The sequence below is a fragment of the Miscanthus floridulus genome, chromosome 8 (assembly GCF_019320115.1).
Source record: "Miscanthus floridulus cultivar M001 chromosome 8, ASM1932011v1, whole genome shotgun sequence".
Classification (NCBI taxonomy): Eukaryota; Viridiplantae; Streptophyta; class Magnoliopsida; order Poales; family Poaceae; genus Miscanthus; species Miscanthus floridulus.
The window spans coordinates 128,878,197-128,891,162 of record NC_089587.1 but is presented as its reverse complement, the minus strand read 5'-3'; the positions used below and the strand labels follow the sequence as shown (position 1 = coordinate 128,891,162).

The 12,966-nt window shown below is 46.8% G+C and overlaps 1 protein-coding gene across 1 annotated transcript; it reads right to left on the bottom strand.

Annotated features, from left to right (window-relative positions):
* Window positions 1-1,772: 1,772 nt before the first annotated feature.
* On the bottom strand, window positions 1,773-12,720 carry LOC136473536 (protein PHR1-LIKE 2-like). The gene is made up of 6 exons (XM_066471174.1): window positions 12,331-12,720; window positions 4,039-4,115; window positions 3,896-3,950; window positions 3,035-3,104; window positions 2,840-2,909; window positions 1,773-2,376 (listed from the first exon to the last, which is right to left on the bottom strand). Exons 1-6 carry the CDS (start codon window positions 12,542-12,544, stop codon window positions 2,065-2,067), a joined length of 798 nt encoding a protein of 265 aa, XP_066327271.1. The 5' UTR covers window positions 12,545-12,720; the 3' UTR covers window positions 1,773-2,064.
* Between the last annotated feature and the right edge of the window lie 246 nt (window positions 12,721-12,966).

The window sequence follows — 12,966 nt, the reverse complement described above, 5'->3', positions numbered from 1 at the left end:
TGTGAGCTCGCCCAACCACTGCAGCGCTGCCTTGCATATGCCTACTTGTGCCAACGCGTCGAGCATTGTTGCGCCCGGTCCTAACTTGGTTGATTTGGTTTATTCGATTTGGTGAAATTGAATTGACCAAGCTGTAGAAGGAATATTCTCTATGCCGGATAAACCCAACCCCTAGTCCTAGAACCAAACACCCTAGAAAATAGATGGGACCATCCCAACCCAATTTGATCCCTAACCAAACACATGCTAAAGGAATAGTAGCGTGTGTTAGTTTGTGAAATTATAGTGATCCGAGATATGTACATAATCATCATAAAAAATTAACACAAGATCTTGTGCATTTTTATGTCAGTGTATTAATTTTTCAGGTTGATTTTAAAAAGGCAGGTCTTTAGATATATTATTATCCATCTTTTGGTAAGGACGGACAACAATGTTAGAGTAGACGAGTACGGGCCTATTTGGAACACGGGAATTTTTCCCTGTCCTGTGTTTTTCCTGAACTGATTCATGTGTGATTCATGTGTACACATTGCATTCCTCGTTTCCTGATAACATGTGCCATACATGATCCATCAAGCATGGCATTATCAATTCCTATTAACTTAGGTAGGACATACTAGATATTATCTGTCTCTAATAAATATATATATAGGACAAAGATAGCTTGGGCATAGACGACAAACAGCATGCAGTAGATAGACAAAATACTAAGGGACAGACAGGCATATGGGCAACAGAAAACAGAAACTGAAGTTGACGGATTAGAGGGTAGGGTACACATTCTCGTCGATCTCAGTTGGATGGCACTGGCAGGGCAAGAGCAGTGTCCTCTTCCCTGTTGAAAGGAGGACATCCACCAATCATCTCCAGTTGGTGCCACCCTTTTTCCCATTCTTCATCAATCAGGTCCTGGAGTCTTCCAGGGTTGGGGCCGTCAAAGCCTTCAGGGACCATGACACAACCGTTCTGGTCGAAAGTCTCGCGGACCCATTCCTAGAACGCGAAGAATTCTTCCTTCCCAGCCTCATCGGTGGCCATGATCTCCGGTATCAGCCCCTCCTCCCTCTTCTGCGCCAGGAGCCATGCGATGTACTCCAACGGCATCTCCACCCACTTCATCTCAGGAGCCTGCTGGACATCACCACCGCTAGTGGCCTCTGCCGGCTTCTCATCAGAGGCGGCGCCCGCAGCAGCAATCTGAGAATAGTCTGCCTTCCTCTCGGCAGCAATCACACTATCCTTCACCTCATCATGATCATCTTGCTTCACCAGCATATGCCTGCCAACGCATGGCCTCAGACCGTCGTATACCGAATCAACTTCCTTCTCCTCCTCCATCGGAGTATGCCCGCCGGTGCATATATGGCCTCAGACCTCCGTACACCAAATCGGACTCCTCTTCCGTCGGCGTATGCCTGCTGCTGCTGCTGCATGGAGACATCCAGCCAGGCTCACGGAAATTCTTCATTGGACCCTCTTTCTCTTTGCCAGCCATCCTTAGAGCTGATCCGCTGCGCGAGAGCCCAGAAGGGGGTCACAAGGAGGCGGCGGTGCCTGGCTTTATAGCCTTTTAATGCATCAAAGCAATCGGACCCCAAGTCGAAACGGATAAAGACCTAAACGGGCCCGTATCCAAAACGCCCCTTCCTCCGTTCCTCGTCCCTTCCTTCACATATGTATGTCCAGAATTTATCCCGGATATATAAGGCTGTATGGATAGTTGTGCACCGACTCACAAATATCCGTTAATTTCCTACCGGTGAAGACCGCATACTCTTTTTGCTAAGTTCTAAGTGCGTGGAACAGGACATTATAACTCTGGATCTTACAGCTGAGCAGTTTAAACACATCAAGCGGATTACTTGATCTAGCCCACTAGGCATTACATTAGATATTAATAAAGGTCGGTCTAGATGTGCCGAAATAGACCAAGATAACCTACAGATGTGATACGGGAGGATGGGCGAACGATTGCACCCAGCGCATGTTAGACGAAAATCCTCTGATTTTCCAGTGTGCCCTTGATCAGGTCATGCATCTGCATGGAGCTAGCAATGCGTCTCAACGTGATTTGCGCTTGAGTTGTTCAGGTGGCCTCTGGGAGAACACATGGCTGTCGGCAACATGCGGAAGGCCTTTCCCTCCTCCAGGGCTGTGAAGGCTAACCGAGCTGACAGAGAGCTGGGGGAAGACTGACGAACTCAAGTGATCTGCAGGGCTAAGCATGACCCCAGCAGAGGTGAGAATCGGTGGGTCTTGGTCAGATATGCTGAAGCCACTCAGTTGCTCAGATACTATCTTGAATGCCTTATCTAGTATCGTGTCGATGTACTTCTGGTTCGCTTCCATTCGGATCTGCATATGCTTCTGGACCTAATAAATGCAAAAGTGCAGCAACCAGTTGTTATTAGGAGATTATACTGCAGCTTCAAATGAACTCAAAGAAAGCAATGTGCATAAATTGATTTGAATTGAATTAGGAGGAACTGGAATCGTTAACTCAGGTTTGACTGTCTTAAAGCTAAAATGAGTTCATTTCGTCATCCTTAATCAGTTGTTGTCAGTCAACTAACCCACAACACTGTTTGTTCTTCATAAATTACAGATTAGTAGACAGCAGAGGTTTCCTCTCTAACTAGGAAGTAGGAAGCAGTGAAGCACCCAAGTATGTGGAAACTATTGAGTTCCAAATGGCTAGGTAGTAAGAACAACAATCAAGCAAAATCAGTATTTGGTGATTACTATCTCCTTAGCATTATGTATCCTAAGGCAGCAATGGAACTAACTGAGTTCAAGAAAAGACAAGACATACTGGCAGATTGGGAACTCATGTTACCTCCACTTGTTCGTGTAATCTTCGTTGCACTTCCATTTGTGCTCTGAGTGCTTCTTTAACTTCTTGACTCCTATACAAATGTAATAGGAGCATGAAATTTCTCTAGAGCTCACAGATAACTTAAAATCCTAAATATGTATGTGATGGCAAACAAATATAATATAAATTTGTTGGATATGTGCTGATGCAGCTTACTCTTTCACATCTAGAGTAGAACCTCTAGGAGACAAAGTTGTTCCACTTTGGGCTTCCATAAGGTAAGAAGCTGCAATTGTGAGAGAACAGAGAAGGCCATACATGTCACTACGAATCTGGCCCAACTTGACAATGTTAGGCTCACAGTAATAAATAATTATACACATGGCTCATGAGATCATATGTAAACAATGTTTTGACCATACATATGTAAACAATGTTCTGACAACCTTTTAGTACTAGCTGTGAAACTCTCTTCATATAAGTTGCATTTTAAGTTGAAATTGTGGATTGTGGGATGATATATGACATCATAAAGTATGCTCAAAATGTACTTCACAATTTCCGTGATGCATCCCCTAATGGAGCTCTATTGGGCATAATGGCAGAGTAGATGACACAGTTTAGGTAGTGTATAAGGGTGGAGGTGCTATTCAGCCCAAGGAGGATCGCCGCACAACATCGTCACGGACATGCTTTTCCAATGCTAACATGCTTAGTAATATTGGCCATTTCACAATTATGGCTTATAGATTGAAGGAAAGTAGGAAACAGTTCCACTTATTAAGAAAACACTATAGGAGTAGAGAAACTAATTACCTAACAACCATATCTTTAAATAATTATGCTTTCCTTATTATGCTTGTCATAGTATAGCACACACTATGGCAAATGAGTAGCAACTATGCATTCCAGAGGAGGATTTGTAGTCTAAGAGTCTTAACTATGGATGACATGCATACCAAAATGGAGACTGCTCTTCCATTCTATGCCCTAAGAATGTTAATAAATGAATAACACAAAGCAAGGAAAGGTGTAGCATGGAAATTTAAAAAAAAATCATCAGTACTTATATGTTACCATCTTTTGATTGCTCCGTCAACTCTTTGCCAGACTGTCTTCCCAGTCTGTATTTCTGGCAAGTAGAAATAAGAAGTAAACTTAAGAGTGAAGTTGCACTTTTGAAATTACAGGACAGATGCATGAACAACTGCATGTACAACCTGAAGATGGCTTTTCAAGTGAAAAAGGGTGAGGCCCTTCACTCCCATTGTTCTCATGATAGCTTTTGGTGTTGCTTCTGCAGGATTGATATTGTAATCAGTCTAACAATGATATATCATCATCAGGAAGTTCAATTAAGAGAACCAATACATGCCAACCTAACAACAGCACATGACTCATTAGCATCCTAGAAATTCATACTAGCAAGGAATAAGGTCTGCAGACAAGCCTACAGTTGATGATATTGTGGTTAAACAGTTTTACTACCTAAGTTACTACAGAAAATGGAATGGATTCACTCTGTATTTATGCCTCCTTCACCAAACAATGGGAATTCAAATTATGTAAAGAAGTTGACATTTACTGAGAGCACCACCAATCACTTTAGGGGCACCAGGGCAGTAAAGTGTAAAATACTAAAACAACAACGAAAAAACATAAAAAACAACAGCAAAAAATCTAACAAAACCACAAGGTTTTGAAAGTCACACTTATTTAACGAAGGAGCAATAAAAGTATGGAACACCTAAACGGCTAAACCACGTTCGAAATTCAAACTGCTAGAAACAAGAGTGCAAGGAAAAGCTGACGCCACAAAGAAGCAAACAAAATGGACTATAAAAAATGACTAAATAAAAGACAACATAATGCAATAGCTAAAAAGATTATTGGTGACTGGTGAACAGAAAAAAAAAATCACATGTTTCTGATGGCGAAATAGTGTATAATCTAGAAAAGATATTCACTGTGATGGACTGGATTAGAAGAACATAGGTTTTGTGATATATTTATGATCAACCAAAGCATAATAACAATAACCTGATTGTGGATATCATACGCTTTACTGAGATGCATGCTATGATGCTAAGCTTGGCCATGTATAATCTAGAAAAGATATTCACTGTGATGGACTGGATAAGAAGAACATAGGTTTTGTGATATATTTATGATCAACCAAAGCATAATAACAATAACCTGATTGTGGATATCATACGCTTTACTGAGATGCATGCTATGATGCTAAGCTTGGCCATGCTATGATGCTAAGCTTTGGTTGAGAAAAGGCACCAATTCTTTCAAATTTGACAAGCAGCAGCATCCAAAACAACAAACTCAAATCCCTAAACACGAGCAACAGTTAAAATAAAACAAGGAGCCTTTGCTCAAATGCAGAGAACCATAAACTCAATAGCAAGCACAACTCTATCTGACGTGTTGCTCGAGTCCAACCCCACGCGCATCGCCCACACGGTGCTCGACGTTGGGTCGCAGCCACGACGCGCACGTCGTCGCAGCGGGTGCCACAGAAGGTCGTCGCCAACAACCGCGTCCGCTCCGCCATGGACTGGCTCATCGCGGAGCGCTCCTCGCCTACGTCCGTCGCTGTTCACGCGGACGCACTGCTCATCCTCTCCCCGCTTCCCTCCGCGCCGCCGCGGCTCAAGCTGTTGGCTCACTCCCACCTCGCGGGCGCCTCCGCTGTCCTGAGGGAGATCGCGTCGCAGAAGCATGTGCTCCGCAGCGACCTAGGGCCTCCTGGATTCCGCGTCCGCCTCGGGGCTCCTCCAGCGCGAGCCGGTGCTGCTATGGACCTACAACTTCCAGGCGCAGCTCGTGCCCGCCCTCACCATTGATGGGGACGCCGCGTCAGCGCTCTCCACCCTATCCGCGGGGGCAACCGCCGCCGCCAAGCTCAGGAGCCCCCAGCACGAGCTCTTCTTCGCCGCCTCCGACCTCCACGTCCACCTCCTCTGCTGGGACGACAGCGCTGCTGTTGACAACGCCGTCGAGCTCGCGCCAGACTCTATCGAGCTTGGCCCACTTCCACGCTATGCTGCTCTTCGTCGACGCACTACCGACTCCTGACGTCACTATGGAGCATGCCAGTCCGGGTGTACGCCAGGTGTTCGAGGTATTGTCACTAGATGCTAACATCTTCTGCAACTTCTGTATTGGCTTCGGGTTGCTAGGTCATATGTCCCTGGAAGTCAATCAACACCAACCATGGCCACCACCTGACGAACTGAGGTTGACGGGCTGTGATGCTGAGTTACGGCCTACACCATGGACGTCGTTCAACATGCTGTGAGGTTCTCTGTCAGGAGTTCCTGTAGTCGCCTTTGGAAGCCCCCATGGCCTATACATATTCGCGGACAAATCGGTTTATTACCGTTTCAGTTGAAGACAAATGTACGAGTCTCAGGGAGAGGTGATGAGAGTAGCAGTAGCGTCAATTTGGGTGATGGTGCTTCTGGATTCATGAAGGGGGGAAAATGCTGTAGTTGCTGCAAACTATCATCTTCTTCATGGAATTGCTGGCTCAAGTTCATTTGTTCACGTGCCTCAGAATCCTAAGTGTGTGACATGGAATGCTTCATCTCAATCAAATTGTTTACCAAGTTCTGCAGCTCCAAACCTATCAGAATACCACAATAGTAATGGGTGCCTATTCTTAGAAGAATCTTCTGCAGCTGCTTCCAACAGTTTCAGTTCAGTGGTTGCTTACCCGGAGTTGGTGACCTCAATGGGTTCTATTACTGCTCCTACAATTTGGCCCATGAGTTCTATTCTGCTAATTCAAGCGAAAACAGAACAGCAACTGTGGTGGTGCTTGTCAGACTTCTTTGCTTGAGAGGTTTAACCCTGGGAATACAGAGCATGGTCGACAACTAATTGGAGGACCAAATGAGCCACTGGTTGATCGCAGCAGCAAGTCTGAAACTAAGGTTGTCATTATCGGCAACAAGGGTGGGGCGCTGATACATATTGCAAATGAAAATGGACATGCTAAAATGTTGAAGCTATTGTTGCAGCATAAAGCAGATTACAATGCTGGCAATCCTACAACTGCTTAGTTCAGTATGTTGTTCCTTGCTACAAAGCTCCTTGCTATACAGCTAGTACACATGCTTTGGGATCTAGGAGGCTGCTTTCAGTGTGCGCTTGTGAACAGTCACACAACTGGTTGGCCTGCACTTCTTCTGTTGCCCCAACTTCTAGGCCTGGCCAGGAAGCATTGCTGGAATGGAGTGTCAATCTTCACTGCTACGACTGCCAAATGGTGGTTGCTTCTCAGCTCAGAATTCAAGCGGAGGATCATTCTAGTTGAGAGATACAGTCAATCATTATCAGTCCATCACATCGGCTTGGGGGCAAGCCGATTTTTAAGGAGGGGAGAATGTCAGGAAGCAAGTGTTGCTGGGCCTTATGAACCGTGGGACCAAGGCTGCTCGGTGGCTGGGCGCCGGTGTACAAAAGGCACAAGCCAAGAGTACCAGGGATATCGAACAAATTATCAGATTACCTTTTACCCTTACTAGTTATTGTTCTTCTTCCTCGAGCCTCTTCCTCACCCTGAAATGTGCCTGGTGCGCCAGTAAGGCCGAACACCATCACTCTGAACTCATACTGACCCAGGTGAGTCTGGAAAGCGGTCTTGAATTCTTCACCTTGTTGCAACAGTATTTGGTGAAAACCCGCTCGAAGATCCAATGTTGAGAACCACTTAGCATTTGCTAGCTCATCCATCAACTGGTCAAACACCGGGAACCGGTAGGAGCCATCTTTCTTTTTGACAAGCAGTACCGGCGAGGAGAAAGAGCTAGAGCTCGGCTGAATTAGTCCTTGTGACAACATCTCCTGAACCTGGGCTTCAATTTCATCTTTCAGTTTGGGTGGGTATCTATAGGGCCGGATGAAGACAGGTTGAGCACCAGGCAACAGAGGAATCTCATGGTTACAAGCGCGAGAAGGTGGAAGAGATGTTGGTGGCTGGAACAAGTCAGAAAACTCCTCAATTAACTGACTGATTGGAGCTTGGAACAGGTCTTGTATCCCTACTACTTGATTCGAGTTATCTGTTAGTCAATCGAGTTAGGTTGCTAACAGGCTCTAATATCTTTTCCGCCACCAAAGTCTACAAGATCTTGATGGGGCACTCCTAGGTTGTTGATTCAGCCTTTAAGTGGATTTGGAATCTTTTTGTCAGCCAAAGCACAAGGTCTTAGTCTAGCTTTTGACCAAAGACAGACTAAGCACCAGAAACATTCTAAGAAGGAGAAACATGACTGTCGATGCGGGACCCATAGAGTTCCCCACGGAGAAGAGAGAAGAAAACCTCCAAATAGGATTCTCTACATGTAATCCTAATAGGACTAGTTACACATAATCCTATTAGGATCTCTACTTTATAACCGACTAGAACTCCCACATTTCCTGGACTATATAAAGGAGGGTAGGGGTCCCTAGATCGGCACCTACAGAAGAGAGAGACAACAACTGTACAACACAACACTTTACGATCGATCCAACGCAAAGGCTAACGCCGACTGGACGTAGGGCTATTACTCGATCTACGATCGAGGGCCCGAACCAGGATAAATCGACTGTCTCTTGCGTTAACCGTCGAGTTCCGCATACCCTGAAGCCCGAACATACTGCCCCGGGGACCCCCATGGCAGGCTATCGGTGGTCAAACATCGACAGCTGGCACGCCAGGTAGAGGCTTTCGGCGAATTTGCATCCGAGAGATCGACGGACCTCGACAACATAATCTTCTCAACGGGATCGACCTTGCGTGAGTACGATGGCTTCAGTCATCTTCAAGCCGGTCTTCACCTTCTAGGCTGGCGCCACCTTCGTCTTCGGCTCCTGGCTATGCATTGCTGATGGCGCAGAATCTCTCCAGCGTTGCATCATCAATAATCAGGAGAAGAAACATCTCGATGAGAGCTCTGATCATCAAGAACCAGAAAAACTCGTCGAGAAAATAAAAAATTTCAAAGTCAACAGCTCAGGGTTCGACTACACTTCGGACTCAGCTTCGACTCGGACTAACCCACGCTGGCCAAGGTCCAAGTCATCAAGATTGACTCCAACACAAAGTCGTCCCCCAATCGGACTCCATAACACGGTTTCAGTCTGACAAGAACTCCAATCCGATCCCAAGTCAATCAAAGACTGCGACCACGACTCGGATTCCATCCAAGAGATCCCCTTATCAGGACCAAGCCCAAGGATTGAAGACGTACGCGAGCATTACTTCGCATCGACAGCTGGCGCGAGAGCGCTCGGGGACCCGCGGACGACTCCTTCGACTACTCGTCTCAACTACTTCGACGGGCAACTCACCGACGGCTACTTCGACTATGCCGCGACATTCGCCGACGACTACTCTGACTACTCATCTCGACTACAAAACTAGTCGGGAGCGGGCCTCACAGCCGTCGACAACTAGTCGGAATCAACAACCGTCGCGCCTTCATCAACGACCGCCACGGCTTCGTCGCCATCGTCCACGAATCAAGCTAAGTCACTTTTTTAAATTATTTTTTCTCCGGCTTGTTTCAGCAATGAATGACCAATGCGCACAACACGCGCTCTACTCGCCGAAGGGCAGCAAACTCTTGCGCACTATCGCACTCTCTTTTTTATCGCAACAATGACTACTCATTTTTTGTCTTCTCTTAAAAGTCACTAATCTTCTCGAGCAGAACATGCCTTAATTCGTGAAAGCCTCAGGTGCACCTGTTACGCCTAACTGCCATCACACATACACGAGACAAAGATCTCCGCTGTGCAAATGGCAGTGCCCGTACGCGTATACGAGACAAAGATCTCACACACGCAGTGGCTGCGGCTAAATGGGGACTGAGAGCCTAAACGTAACAGGCTAACTACTCAGGAGTAGAGATGTGGCCGATATAAGAGCATGACACAAAATGTTTATATCAATCACTGAATAAATTTCAGTAGTTTCAATATTCTACAAATATGCTACATAATGTATGCATCTTTTCTTTCAGAACAAGATTCGAGCGATGACGCTCTAGGACGCTAAGCGTACATCCAAAGGCACAGACTACTCGGATAGGGAGCTACATCTGTACCATGAGATCAGGAAAAACACGCTCCTGAAAGCTAGTCCAGAAACAACCTGGTTTGATCAAAAAAGAACCCCGACAAGGTGCGGCAAGAACCAAGACAAGCGCTTAGAAAGAACCCGGATCGATCAAAAAACAACCCCGAAGAGGTGCTGCAAGTACAAAGACAAATTCAGAAAGAACCCGGATTGATCAGAAAACAGTGCGGATGAGGTACATACAAGTTCAGAAAAAATCTAGACAAAGTGCAAACAATCTGGAAGAGGTACATCAAGAACCAGAAGTCTAGAAACAACCCGGATGAATCAAAAACAACCTGGAAGAACATCACGGCTTAGTCAAACGCTAAGCTCGGTAGCTCAGCATACGCTTCAACTACACCCGGGGGCTTGCGGGGGCTCGAATTCAAGGGCAAAAGACCAAGAATACAAGTACTCAAGACCACAACAACGACAACGCATCAAGACCCTTCATCCGATTTCTTTTTGAAAGAAAAGAACTCGGAGAAGGCTCGGGGGCTGCGGGATACATAACCCCTAGAAATTTTTTAAGACAAGAATCTGGACCCTCCAACTTTTGCAAGCAAAAGCAAGAGGCTCGGGGCTACACTCAGTGAGTGCAATTTTTATAAAAAATTGCACCCACCGAAAAAGAACTCGGAGCAACCAAGAAGACTAAAGGGACCCTCTGGCTTCTTGTCCCAACAAGCAAGAGGCTCGGGGGCTATACTCACCGAGTGCACTTTTGTCCAAAAGTGCACATCAACCGAAGAAAAGACAAAGAAGACCATCTCAAGATCTCACTTCAAGAAAGAACCCGGAACAAGTCTACAACAACCCGGCCCTTAAGCTCAATCATGAAATGCTCGGGGGCTTGTCGATGCGGGACCCATAGAGTTCCCCACGGAGAAGAGAGAAGAACACCTAGTCCAAATAGGATTCTCTACATGCAATCCTACTAGGACTAGTTACACATAATCCTATTAGGATCTCTACTTTATAACCGATTAGGACTCCCGCCTCTTCCTAGGACTATATAAAGGAGGGTAGGGGTCCCTAGATCGGCACCTACAGAAGAGACTTTAGAGAACAATTGTACAACACAACACTTTACAATCAATCCAACGCAAAGGCTAACGCCGACTGGACGTAGGGCTATTACTCGATCTATGATCGAGGGCCCGAACCAGGATAAATCGACTGTCTCTTGCGTTAACCGTCGAGTTCCGCATACGCTGAAGCCCGAACATACTGCCCCGGAAACCCCCGTGGCAGGCTATCGGTGGTCAAACATCGACAATGACCCTCAATTGCTACAACTGTGTTCTCTGCAATCTGAATGTGGAGACAGCTCAGCATTTGTTTCTCCACTGTCCCTTTGCTCGAGCTTGTTGGGGGCTACTACACCTAGATGTTCTTCTGGACGGCAGCTTTCCTTAGATTGTCACCTTCTTCAAGGTCAATCTTCAGAATGAGTTCTTCATGATTGCAGTAATCCTAATGTGCTGGGTTATTTGGACAGCGAGGAACGATCTAGTTTTCAAAGGAATTCAACCAAACCTACAAATTTGGAGAGCCCTCTTTCTCAAGGAAGTCTTGTCTCCCTTCCTCCCTCCCTCCCTCCCTCTCCCTCCCTCCCTCCCTCCCTCCCTCTCTCCCTCTCTCTCTCTCCCTCTCTCTCTCTCTCTCTCTCTCTCTCTCTCTCTCTCTCTCTCTCTCTCTCTCTCTCCCTCCCTCCCTCCCTCTCTCGCTCTCTCTCCCTGAGAAACCACATCATGACAAGAACACTCCCAAGAGACGGAATTGCTCCCAGCTGACCAGCCTCATGTTCTTTGTCATCATCCCAAAAATTATGAAAGATGCATGCTCTTTATGATCATGTTACCTGAAAAATAACACAATGCCTGAAATGATGACCTTACACTTAAGCACTGAAGAGATCATATGCATAGATAAATTTACCAATTCTTCACAATACAAATCAACAAGGTGCACAAAATTCCTCGACTAGACACCCAAATTGAGAGCACAGGATGGCTAAGGATGCATTACCGTGAGGCCGTGACCTGAAATTCAGAATTCGTCAGCCCCCATGGCTAACGGAACCGCGCATTCAATCAAATGAAACAAAACCTCAAGATAACTCAAGCTCCCCCTCCGAAAAGACGCGCAGTGCCAGTCAATTGTCCTAGAGTCCTAGGTGAATTACACATTTTGCTTCCCGCAATGCCGCTGCGCCAATTCCCACATGTCATTAGCCGCAACGAACTGACCAACGCAGCCAAATGAGCTAGGAACCATGAAACAGGCAGATCAAGAAACGCGCGCAAGCGACCACGGAGCAAGAACGAGGCAGACAGAGCAAAGGATGCGGGAAAGAAGCATGGGGAAGAGCTGTCGAAATGCTCACTATCAGGCCCGCCGAGCTGGGCGACGGCATCGACGAAACGGTCGTGGAGGTCGGCCGTCCAGCGGAGCCTAGGCTTGGGGTCGGCCGTGAGCACCACGCTGGGCCCGCCGCCGTGCCCGTGCAGCCCCAACCCGTCGCCACTGCGAGGTGCGTCCTCGGTGGCGGCGACGTCGGGTCGGCCACGGCCAGCGTGGTGGATCAGGCTGGGGAACATCTCCCCCGCCCGGAGCTCACCTGCGCTTTTAGACTCTCCGCGCCTGGTCCCTCCTCCAAACCGCGAGAGGGGGAGAAAGATTGGAGCTTTTCTTCTGATGGCTGCAGCCGTTCTTCCCCGCTTTCCTGCTCCCCTTTTTGTTTGTGCAGCAGACAGCTAACACTTTCGGAGCGAGTTTTCTCCAAAGAGAGATTCGACCGGCCGCGGTGCTCACGGACGAGCACATCGCGACGCCCCGGGCTTTCACCGTCGCAGTTGCACAGGAAGCGAAGCTATCATCACTCATCATCACACACCACGCTTCTCACTTCAGAACTTCAGGCTTCAGACTGCCACGTGGGCATAAAACGGTTGCTTTATCGGCTTGTAGTCACCGGAGAAAACAATAGATTAATTTGAACCTACCATTTAAAAATCTATTA

Bases quoted from the DNA above. Each gene is read 5' to 3' on its own strand.
- LOC136473536 (XM_066471174.1), bottom strand. From the start codon at position 12,544: ATGTTCCCCAGCCTGATCCACCACGCTGGCCGTGGCCGACCCGACGTC. The intron at 3,951-4,038 runs GTTGTACATGCA...TCTACTTGCCAG, and splicing joins ACTTGAAAAGCCATCTTCAG to AAATACAGACTGGGAAGACA. The intron at 2,910-3,034 runs GTAAGCTGCATC...ACATTTGTATAG, and splicing joins TCTACTCTAGATGTGAAAGA to GAGTCAAGAAGTTAAAGAAG.